The sequence below is a fragment of the Chiloscyllium plagiosum genome, chromosome 22 (genome assembly GCF_004010195.1).
Source record: "Chiloscyllium plagiosum isolate BGI_BamShark_2017 chromosome 22, ASM401019v2, whole genome shotgun sequence".
NCBI classification, from domain to species: Eukaryota; Metazoa; Chordata; class Chondrichthyes; order Orectolobiformes; family Hemiscylliidae; genus Chiloscyllium; species Chiloscyllium plagiosum.
The window spans coordinates 40,988,299-41,000,515 of NC_057731.1; the positions used below are offsets into that span (position 1 = coordinate 40,988,299).

Sequence of the window (12,217 nt, forward strand, 5' to 3'; positions counted from 1 at the left end):
CACGTGTTTCACATTCGAATACATTTCCCCCCCACTATATTTCAAACAGCTGTGACAGGTGCTGCCAATATCAAGTGCAATTCGATGATCTGAAATTAACCATTGGTGTAATTAGCAAAGTACCTCCCCGCTTACAACTTGATAAAAACAGACTGATAACAAAGAACAATATGGGGTAGAAATTTATTTGCTCCATTAGGCTAGTTCAAATTATTCCTGTGCCTTAATATTTAGGTCCAAAACCTAAATATAATTGGGTTTCACAACTTATCTGATTACAGTAAAATTTCCAGTATCCACCAGGAAGGTGATGAATGGGATTTAATGAGGGGCTCTCATTCATGATTTGATTTGCTAGTGTGGCATTCTAAAGAGATGTCCAAAGAAGGCCAATAATGCCTCCTAACAAGTGGAGGGTAGAACAGGCTGTTTTTTTAAACACCCTTCTTTAATGGGCAGGGGTGAGCCCATTCCAGTTTGACTCCTGATTTCCCCAGATTCTTCATGATGCTTTACAAATCTGCTGCTTAATTAATTTGGGAAAGTGAGTACAACTGGTGAATTACACAGTCTGCTCTGACTAATCTTTTATATACAGTACAACCAGTACATCATGTCCATCTTTATTCACTGGGATTTTTCCCCTCAACTGTTCACTATCCACTGATCCTATGGCAGTCCACAACTGGGTGACTAAATCAGTCATGTAGGAGAAAGTGAGCACTGCAGATGCTGGAGATCAGAAATGAACAGTGTGGTGTTGGAAGAGCACAGCCAGTCAGGTAGCATCTGAGGAGCAGGAGAATCAACATTTTGGGTATAAGCCCTTATGCCTGAAACATCGATTCTCCTGCTCTTCAGATGCTGCCTCACCCGCTGTGCTTTTCCAGAACCACACTCTTAATTCAGTCATGGGCTTAACAATCTTGCTGAAGACAGCACTTTCTACTCTCACCTGCTTCTTCGGTTCACTCAGGAAGAAGCCAGTCTCGTTCAGAGCTGTATTGGAACAGCCAGCACAGGGCAAGTCCTTTGGTGTCGCTGACAAGGTCAGCATTCATTGCTGATCTTTAATTACCCTGAGAGGTTGGCTTGGCTATTTCAGAGGCAGATTAAGAGTCAGCCACATTACTGTGGTCTGGAGTCACATGTAGGCCAGACAAGGGAGGATTGCAGACTTTCGAGCTTAAAGATCATTAATGAACCAGGTAGTTTTCGATAATAATCAACAGTGGTTACTTGGTCATCAATGCACTAGCTTTTGTGGCTACAATTAGGTTAGTGCTCTGAAATGGTCTACCAAGCCATTCACCTCAAGGGCAGTCAGTGATGGGTAACAAATGTGGGCCTTGTCTCATCTGATATAATAAATAACATATGTACATTACATAAAAAAGCAACCTTCAACAGGGCTGACGTACAGTGTCATAAACTCTGAATCTTACACACAGCTATGTACTGAAATATAACTTTAACTCAAAAAGTTAAATCTGGATAAGCATCTCTAGAGATGTATCCGTGGCATCCCGTTGCCATGGGGAGAGAAACTCAAACCTAAACCCATTGAACTGTGATGGCTTTTGACCCAGAGGAATCCGCAATTGTTTTATATTAAACATATATATATTTCAAATTGAAAGGGACATTTAAGCATATGTGGCACTTGTAAAAGGGTCAATTATAATTTTATGGTAACATACAATACTAGTCATGTGGCCTGGAGACCCTTGACCTGGAAACTACGAACAGGAAGTTAAAATACAGAAGCTGTACTGAAGATGGGTACAAAATGGAAAGGGGAAAGCTTAAATAGTAACATTCTGGTGGATCACAATTCAATGGGAGCTGAGGGTTAGGAGGGTTCTGGAAAGAAGCACACTCTATATGATGATTGCATAGGTGGAACCCTGTTGATATTGAACCTGTTGCCTGCAGTGAACAAGCTAAATGTGTGAAGGAAAGGCTTTGATATTCTGCTGGAAGGAACAATATGATTAAAAGTGGGATAGATACAGTAGACTGCCTATTAACTCTATTAGATAGAACAAAGACTGTCTATTGTTCTAGTATAATTTTATTTTTTGTTTTGACTGTGATTTGCCTGTTAATTATTATTTAATTGATGTTTGGACTGACTCATGTTAAAGTACAATTTACAAAAAGTGAAATTTTGCCAAGTAATTTCTTCACTTTATGGTGTTGCGGATGGGGCGTGGGAGTTGGAGGGTTTCAGTTCATTTAGTTGTTCTGGTTTATGGATTCCCACAGGGCCCACAGCAATAGGAAGAAAGTCTGACTGAACCTTGAGGGTCAGTTTACATTTTCGTGGATTGATTGTGGAGTCAAGCTGCATCATCTATTATTGGATTGCAGACAGTTCATCAACAGTACTGGTCAAGTGATCAAGCTGAATGTTCCAGTATGAGTACTCCAGTTTTCTGGAACAATCGAGGAATCGTACAGATAGGAAGTATTCTTCACAATTTTTAATCAGAATCTAGCATTGAGCCAAACAATCTTCCTAACTGATGAAATATGTGGATCCTTTTATTAATTAAATTATTTCTTTTCAATTGTGATCGTAGATGTTGCAAACAGTCATTCGCAGTTAAGGGCTGGAAATAAAATGTAAGAATTAGAAAACCATATAATCATTAATTATATTAGAGACAAAAAAAACTGCAGATGCTGGAATCCAAAGTAGACAGGTAGGAGGCTGGAATAATTCGGCAAGCCAGGCAGCACCAGGAGGTGGAGAAGTCAACATTTCGGGTATAACCCTTCTTCAGGACTAAAGAAGGGTTATACCCAAAACGTTGACTTCTCCACCTCCTGATGCTGCCTATCTTGTTGTGGTCTTCCAGCCTCCTGCTTGTCTACTAGTCATTAATTACAATGAATTTTTAATCATTTCACCAATCTAGATTTCTGATTGGGTTTTGTACTGCAGCCACTTTTCCATCAGTCTATATATAATTATTTTAATATTGGAGCTCAGTGACATTACACGTGAGTTTTTTAAGTAGATATGCTAATATGGACCTCAGCCATCACCCAGCCCAAATAAAATTATGTCTAATATTCTGTGATAAGCAAACCTAGAAAAAAATGTATTTACATAGCAACTTTTGTAACTGTAACACATTCCAAAGCATTTTGCAACCAATTCAATAGATTTGAAATGTAGTAACCACTGCAATGTAGGAACCAAAACAGTTAATTTGCAAACAACAAACTCTGGCTAGCAGAAATTAGGTAAAACACCAAATAAATCAAAATTTCTAAAGGAACAGCTGATTGAAAAATACTGGCCAGAACACCAAAAATATTCTACTTGGTTTCTTCGAAATTGTGCCATGGAATCTTCTGTATCTGCTTGACAGCAGACAGGCCCACAGATTAAATCTCATCTGAAAACGATACCTCAGAGCGCAGCCACTCCTTCAGTGCTGCATGGGAGAATCAACCAATCAACCATGGTGCTGAATTTGTGAAGTGGGACTCATAACCTCTTGCTTCAGAGGTCAGGGTGTGACCAACTGAGGTCTGACTGATGTATAAATTGTATGGCATTTCCCACCCCAATTTCACATCCTTGCTCACTGGGCAAAACTCATTAAGAGCTACTTGCACGTAACACCTTATCATATTCTAGTGAACAACTAATGTCAGGCTATATCTTTGAGATTGACCTTGCTCACACCTATAAAATTAATTGAACTCAGCATATTAATGATTAAGCAGAAGCTGTTAGTATGTTACCAACTAACAGCTGATTGAAGAATCTACTCTATGGGTTTAGAGGAAATGTAAAACTTTAAGCACAAATACATGTGTTAATGGTATGACGTCAAACATGAGTAATACAATGACCATTACTAAATAACCAAGGAATCACATTGCTTCATATATCAGTCATGTTGGTGTTTTATATTGTCCTCCAACTTACTGGCCTTTGCTCTCAGAAAGGTGCATCCTTTTAAGTTCTCAGAATCAATAACATTATTGACAGTGTAACGCTTAAACATTTAATTTCAGAAGGCAATTATTGAATGAAAAATAAACAAACTCAAAGAATGAAGAACAGGAGAAGGGACAAGGAGTGAAACAGTAATATGAATTAAAGTGACTCTGGCCACAAGCTTATAAAAGGTCGATTTTATAAGAAAGTAAATTTCTCTGATTACCCAGTGGGAATAAGACTCTGTCACAATCTGTTCTGTTTCAGTTCAGCTCAGATTGATGTTACTAATCTTTCAGCTTTGCTGTTGGCATCGCAAGCTGTTTTGCAAGTAGGTTCACATGCAATGTCAATGATACTGTGGGAGGAAAGTAGGCAGATTGATCAGAATCATTTCGTCTGCCAGTCTTTATTTAATGCAGAAGTTCCCATCCTGGTCTATCACAGTCCTTAAAAAGAGCTGGTATGGCAGTAACAATGAACGGTGGATCACCCTTGGTAATCAAGGATGTCTTAGAGAACCTCTGCATCACATTTTAATAATACCATCTCTCTCATTAGCTTAATTTGTGTGACAGAAAAGTATGACGTTGCATCGAATAAAGCAAATTAATGAACTGTCCGTGTAAACAGACCTTGTGGGCAATTCATCTAAACTCAGCCAGGAAATATTCTTTACTGACAATGGTCTCATAAAGCTAATGTTGAAGGTGCATTAATTTCCCTCCCTATGGCTCTTATTCAGGCAGTGCAATCTCAACAGCTCAAGAGTTTCATCTCCCAACAGTTGATAAAGGATATTTATATTCATTAACATACTCCTACTAGTATTGTGCTGCAGTTTATGGTTTATATATAACTCACATTTCAGCATGCAATTAAGACACTTGTTTTCATAGAACACATCAACAATGTTCGATCATTGCCTGTTGTATAAACATTTCAGTACAATTGGGGCAGCATTCAAGATTCATATTGTGCTTTACCACTCTAAAAAAGCAATTTGAAAGTTGGGAGACTGGGACATAAGACAGCATTTCTGGAAACCATGTCAAAAATTGTTGTGATCTATTGAGTTTCCCAACCCTCTCACTCCTTTGCTCTTACAGTCTGAGAATGGTAACAGCACAGAGAGAGGCCATTCGACCTGCCTTGCCAATGTAGGCTATCCATGATGACTACTCAGCTAGCTGTATTCATCATTGCAAGTCTGCAAGTCCTTTCTTTTCAAATTGTTATTCAACTCAATTTTAAAAGGGCAGGATTGAACCTGTCTCTCCCATACTCTGCATTCCAACTGAGGTTGAATTAGAACTCTGGAAGGGTTCATCATAACTTTGTTGCTTTTGCTGTCGGCTGTGCTCCCCCTGCCTCTCAACCTGCCACCTGCTCCTTCCCACTACCAGCACACAGATACTGCCAGGTCTTCCCCAGATTATCAGTTTCTGGATCAATGGTGCTGGAAGAGCACAGCAGTTCAGGCAGCATCTGAGCAGCTTCAGCAAAATCAGTCCCTGGCATACAAGTCTTAGTTGTTCTCGGTTAGTATTGAGAGATGATGTTGTATGGCCCCACCTGGAACCCTGCTCTGTTTACAGGACCACACTGGCCATCACACAGTGAGCAGTGGGAGCCACCTTCTGGGTTCGCCAGGTGAACATCTTCTTGAGCTCGCCCCTGAAGCTGTGGTGGAGCCAGGCGTAGATGAAGGCGTTGTAGCAGGCCGAGCTCATGGCCAGCCAGTGGCATAGCAGCTGGATGAGGTTGAAGTACTGCTTGTCGATCAGATCAAAGTCAATTTCCTTGATCATGTTGAAGAGGTGCAGGGGGAGCCAACAGAGACCGAAGACGGCCACCACCAGCACCAGGAGGCGGAAGGTCCTCCTGCGCCTGGCCCGGTCCCACTCGGCCTGGGACTGGGTGATGTTGCCAGGCACCACGCGGTTCTTCAGCTTGACGGAGATGCGGAGGTAGGACAGCGAGATGACCAAGAAGGGCAGCACGTAGGTGGCCAGCAGGGTGCTGTAGGCATAGAACAGCCTGGGTTTCTCCATGCTCACCCAGAACTCCTCGCAGATGGTCAGGTCCTGGTGGAAGAACTCCACGTAGTAGGTGTGCACCAAGGCCGGGGCTGTCAGCAGACATGCCAGCAGCCAGATGGTGACCAGCAGGTAGGCACAGCCGGGGATAGTCAACCTCTTCCTGAGGGGGTGCACTGTGGCATAGTAGCGATCCACGGCGATCACAGTCAGGGTGAAGACTGAGACAAAGACAGTGACTGGCTGCATGAGGAAGACAAAGTAACACATGAACCTGCCGTAGATCCAGCCCCGGGGCTCAAAGACATAGGCCAGGGTGAAGGGCACGCAAGTGGCACACATCAGCATGTCTGAGAAAGCCAGGTTGCCCAGCAGGAAGTTGGTGGTGTTGTGCATCTTCTTGGTCTTGCAGATCACGTAGATGAGCAGGTAGTTGCCGAGGATACCGACTAAGACCACCAGGGCGTAGCACGGGATGATGAGGGGCTTGAACTCCTGGATGAGCTGGATGCCCTGGAACAGCGAGGACAGGTTGGCGAACTCCTGCAGGAAGCTGAGCCGGGAGCTGCGGTTCTCCCCTTGGGCCAGGCCGGCTGCCCGCTGCTCCATCGGCCCCTCTAGCAAATCCTCTCTCCTCTCTTTCTCTGTGTGCCCGCTCTGCCAACCAACCCCCTGCAGGGTTTCCAGAGACTGTTCCCAAAGCTTTCCGGCCAAAGTTCCGATCTGCTGGTTGCAACTTTGGACTTTTGGGCTGGTGCTGAGAGAGAGAAACCACAAGCGACCCGAAGTCCCACAGCAGTGGGGCCCACCAACGCTATCCCCGCGGGCTGAACCGTGTGGAAATTATCTCCTACTCGCACACCAATCCTTCTCCTGTATGAATTACTTACGGTTTTCTTTGCTCAGTTCAAGCTCGGCTGAATCCCCGAGTGGTTTTTATTTTGTCTGTCTCTCTCCTGCTTTTTGTTCACAGTCTGCTCGGTGTTCGCTGGATGAAAGCGCTTGGGTCTGATAGAGTGAGGGAGGAGATTCTCTCTCTCTCTCTGTTTGTGTGTGTGCGTGTGTATGTCCCAGCTTTCTCTCGCTGCCTTTCTAGCTCCGTGTGAACTCAGTCAGAGACCCCCCCCCCCCGCCCCCCTACCCCAGTACAAAGGTGTGTCTCCGGACCTGTCCAATACAGCCCTGTTTCTGTCGGCTCCGTCTGGACTCCGGTCAGTTCTGTTTCCTCCTTCTGCTGCTTTTTTTTTTCGCGAATGTTTTTTCTTCTGACTTTTGATGAGAAGGTACAGCCAGTCCCCTGCCTGCCATTGGTGGAAGGTATTAGCACGGCGGTCCACCTCAAACAAATCTATATCACAATCAATATTAGACACTCCCGAGCGGATTTAGGGAATAGGCATTTCAAAGTCACGCTCCCTTGAAATGATGTTTCAGTGTACTCGAGATCTTCAAGTAGTTGACAAAAGAGGGAAGTCAGGCAAAGTGGGTAAGGATTGACCTCTCGGCCCCTTTAACTTGCTTCGTCATACAATCAAGTTTGATTTTCCCTTGAATTTCATTTTTCCTGCCTGCCCCACTTCTCCCCTCCCCAACCCCAATCCCTCTCTGTCTTAAATACTCTCAATGCCGCAGCCCCCTCAGCTGCTTTCGGGTAAAAAAGAAGTTGCAAAGATTAACTAGCATCCGAGAGGATTCCTGTCTCAGGACTTCCGAGGTTTAAATTCCATCGGGTTCCCGATGTGAACGCGCCTGACCAGGCTGGTTAAAAATCTCCAAGTCCCCCTGAGAGAATCAAGTTCGCCCAATCAATTTGAAATGGACGGCTTCTTGTGCGCTCTCTACTTCTGGGTTCCCCATGACAAGAAACCCTTTAGTACTTACACTGTCAACCTCCCCAACCCCTCCACACACCCGCGCCCCAGATCCCAACTTTTTTCACTTAATTCTCCTGCTCTCCAATGCCCATAGGTCATTATGTTAACCTTGGGGATTTTTACACCGTTTAAAAGATGCACGCTAGCGGAGTAAAGGCAGATTCAGGGACAATCCTCAGGTGAATTGCCACTGTGCATGTGACAGTCACTGGCTTGCCTCGACGCCCAGCAGTGCGCCCCAGATACAGCCCAAAATCACAGCTATCACCTTGAGTCTCCGCCCCCTGACACTTTCCCCAGGGCATAACACAACACAAACTAACAATTGTGTTTGCAAAATTAAAGATATGGGGTTAAAAAAGACAATCTTCGAGGAGAAAGTGAGGACTGCAGATGCTGGAGATCAGAGCTGAAAATGTGTTGCTGGAAAAGCGCAGCAGGTCAGGCAGCATCCAGGGAACAGGAGAATCGACGTTTCGGGCATAAGCCCTTCTTCAGGATTCCTAAAGAAGGGCTTATGCCCGGAACGTCGATTCTCCTGTTCCTTGGATGCTGCCTGACCTGCTGCGCTTTTCCAGCAACACATTTTCAGCTCTTAAAAAAGACAATGGCAACAATTCCACAAATGGCTAAGGGACAGAATTGATGGTGGATATTTGTTCTTCAGGACTGGGCAATAGAATGGGATGGCATCTCCAAGTGTTGGAAACCATTGCATTTTTTGAAATGTCTCCATGACCTAGGTTCAGTGTACAGGACATTGTTTCTAAGCTTATGGATAACATAAATGTGCAGTAAGCAGCAAATAGATCAGTAACATGTATTGGGGGAACACAGACGCTAAAATGCATAATTGCAAGGCAGGTGCAAATGAATATAGAGAAATGTGACAAATATGTTTTATTGGGTAGAAAGAAAAGAGGAAATATGAAAGTAACATACAATGTTAAAGAGGTTACAGGAGCAGTAGGTTCATGGGGATATCTGTCCATGAACATTTGAAGATAATTCAAGAAGTCTATCAGAACAGCATATCAGGTTCTTTGCTTTATGAATGTTGTACAAAGGTAAGAGAATTAATGTTCAACATTTAAACAACATTGGTTAGGTCTCTGTTAAAGTGTTGTGCTCATGCTGCTTCAGAAAAGATATCCAGGTCTTGCAGATGGTGCAGAAGAGTTTCGTTACTGACAAGGACCTTCATTGATGAGAGACTGGAGGGGTTGCTAATGCTCTCCTCAGCAAACGAAAGGTTTGCAGGGAACCTGATAGAGCAGCTCAAAACCAGAAATAGTTTTAATCATGGAAATAATTGCTTCCAGCATCAGCATGTTCAGTAATCGGTGTGCACACACACAGTTAAAGAAGCAGAAGTTGCATAAAGAAACATTTTGTACCCAGTGAGTGTTGTCTGAAATGCACTGCCTGAGAAAGGTTATGGAAGCAGACTCAGTACTTCCTAAAGATAAAGGCTGAATCCAAGACTGGAAAAGGGGACGGGACTTTACGGGTCCCTCACTGGCAGGTTTGAGGGTGAGGTCTCTTAAATGTTGGCAATTCACCGTTCCAGTTTTTCAGGGGCAGCTGAGGAGATTTAGAGTGGCTTACCCATCTGTTGATGCTCCAGATGTAGCTCATTAATAACCTCACCGCACCTTTGCAGTATGTTTACCCATGGTGGGGGTAGGCCGCACCAGTTCAATGGGTTGGTGTCGGACAAGTGGAGGTAGGGAATACTTTGGTAATCCTTCAGAGAAAATCCCCCAGGTTATTTCCCTCCCTTTAATCCTCCCTCAGCCTCTTACATCTGCCCCACCCTCTGCATTTCCCTGAGACCACTGATCTTGTACTTACCTGGGCTCCTTAACAGGTCAGGACTGCTCCAGATCTCTGAGGCAAGCTTCCTCCAGAGAGTATAGCAGAATTCTCACCCTAAAGCAATTAACTCTACTCCCAAATTTAAATTGCTGCTGGACAGTGGGGGTGGGGGGGTGGGGGAGGTTGATGGGAAGTATCCTCTCTGACATTAGAGCTAAGCTAGTGCCAGGACTACAACACCCGATAAAATCTACTACAGGGGGATTCATTGCATAGCGCCTACCAAAGAGCTGGCACAGACTTGATGGGCCAAATGGCTTCTCGTACTTCCTAATTCTACAATCTTGCAATTGCAGGAATTTTGTACATATGGCACTGTGTTGGAATCATTATAGTGGGCAGTGGTATACTTGAACACAAGATTCTCAGTCAGGTAGAAGATATCAAGGGAATGCGATCACACCATGACCACATGCATAGCACAGTCCTGTTTAAAGAGCTTGTGCTTGAAGTGTCATCTCCTGGGATGCTGCCTGACCAGCTGTGCTTTTCCAGCACATTCACACTCTGATGTCTTTGAGCCTATTACAATGTACTCTTGCTTTCTACCACAAATAAATTTGTGGCCATTTTGGCTCTGTGCCAATGCAGACAGTGTATTCACCGACTGACAGAGGGTAGTTTGCTAACTGTGTTAAAGTGAGAGTTTTGCTTTCTTTAATAAAATCCCATTCCTTTGGGGTGAGTGGATTTTGATCTATTTTCTGATACATGTACATGCCTGATCAGTTGTAATGAAAGCAGAGTTTAGCCCCTTAAGCTTGCCCCACCGCTCTGGAAGACCATGGCTAATCTGTCCCAGGGTAGACTGGGCGTCTCCTAGCAGAGCGCTTTAGGGAACATCTCTGGGACACCTGCACCAATCAACCACACCGCCCCGTGGCCCAACATTTCAACTCGCCCTCCCACTCTGCCGAGGACATGGAGGTCCTGGGCCTCCTTCACCGCTGCTCCCACACCACCAGACGCCTGGAGGAAGCACGCCTCATCTTCCACCTCGGAACACTTCAACCCCAGGGCATCAATGTGGACTTCAACAGTTTCCTCATTTCCCCTTCCCCTACCTCACCCTAGTTCCAAACTTCCAGCTCAGCACTGGCCCCATGACTTGTCCGGAATTGTCCTACCTGCCTATCTCCTTTTCCACCTATCCACTCCACCCTCTCCTCCCTGACCTATCACCTTCATCCCCTCCCCGTTCACCTATTGTAGTCTATGCTACTTTCTCCCCACCTCAATCCTCCTCTAGCTTATTACTCCACGCTTCAGGCTCTCTGCCTTTATTCCTGATAAAGGGCTTTTGCCTGAAACGTCAATTTCACTGCTCCTTGGATGCTGCCTGAACTGCTGTGCTCTTCCAGCACCACTAATCCAAAATCCTCTTTAGTGCCAGCTACTCATTGCCCACAACATTTCAAACCTATCTCTAGCTTGTCTTTAAATACCTTCCGTGAACTTGCCTCTGCAACTCGCTGGATAGATCCAAATATTTCCTATCCTTTGAATGAAGAAACATCTTTCTCTCTCAGTTTTAAATGAATGTCCTTTATTCTGTAACTGTGTCACTGAGTTCAGGATTGTCCTACCACTGAAAACATCTTCTCAACATCCATGCTGTCAAGCCCTTTAAAAATGTTATACCTTTCAATAAGACCGCAGATCATTCTTCAAAACTCGAATGAATAAAGGACTCATCTGTTTTGTCAGATGTGATAAGCCAACCTCTTCATGCCAGATCAAAACTAGTGAACCTTTTTTGACTGTCTACAATACATGCCGTGCAAAGATAGTGACCATACCCCAGAGCTGGGACGCGTACATTCAAATCCACCAGCTTTAGAGGTGAGTGTTATAACATCCCTTACCAGTTTTGACAGCGGCACTGACTCATTGCACTCTCCGTCCCTCTTGACAGTCTCCTTCCAGTCTGTTTCACTGTCATACGGACCCATGGAACACTCCTCCCAGTCTCTTTCACTGGGATACTGACTCACTACACACTCCTCCCAGTCTAAATCAGTCATACTGACCCACTGCACACTCCCCAGTCTATTACACTGTAATACTGACCCACTGCACACCAAAATCCACAAACCTGACTGCCCCGGCCGACCCATTGTCTCCGCCTGTTCCTGCCCCACCGAACTCATCTCCGCATACCTTGACACCGTCCTGTCCCCCTTAGTCCAAGAACTCCCCACCTACGTTCGGGACACCACCCATGCCCTCCACCTGCTCCATGATTTTCGTTTCCCCGGTCCCAACGCCTTATCTTCACCATAAGACATCCAGTCCCTGTACACCTCCATCCCCCATCACGAAGGACTCAAAGCCCTCCGCTTCTTTCTTTCCCGCCGTACCGACCAGTACCCTTCCACTGACACCCTCCTTCGACTGACACCCTGAACAACTTCTCCTTCCAATCCTCCCACTTCCTCCAAACGAAAGGAATAGCCATGGGCACC

The 12,217-nt window shown here is 44.8% G+C and overlaps 1 protein-coding gene across 1 annotated transcript; it reads right to left on the bottom strand.

Annotated features, from left to right (window-relative positions):
• Nucleotides 1-837: 837 nt before the first annotated feature.
• On the bottom strand, nt 838-7,160 carry LOC122561239 (prolactin-releasing peptide receptor-like). The gene is made up of 2 exons (XM_043712849.1): nt 5,537-7,160; nt 838-2,615 (listed from the first exon to the last, which is right to left on the bottom strand). Exon 1 carries the CDS (start codon nt 6,607-6,609, stop codon nt 5,554-5,556), a length of 1,056 nt encoding a protein of 351 aa, XP_043568784.1. The 5' UTR covers nt 6,610-7,160; the 3' UTR covers nt 838-2,615; nt 5,537-5,553.
• Between the last annotated feature and the right edge of the window lie 5,057 nt (nt 7,161-12,217).

Excerpts from the sequence above, each read along its gene's own strand:
- LOC122561239 (XM_043712849.1), bottom strand. The coding sequence starts at position 6,609 with ATGGAGCAGCGGGCAGCCGGCCTGGCCCAAGGGGAGAACCGCAGCTCC.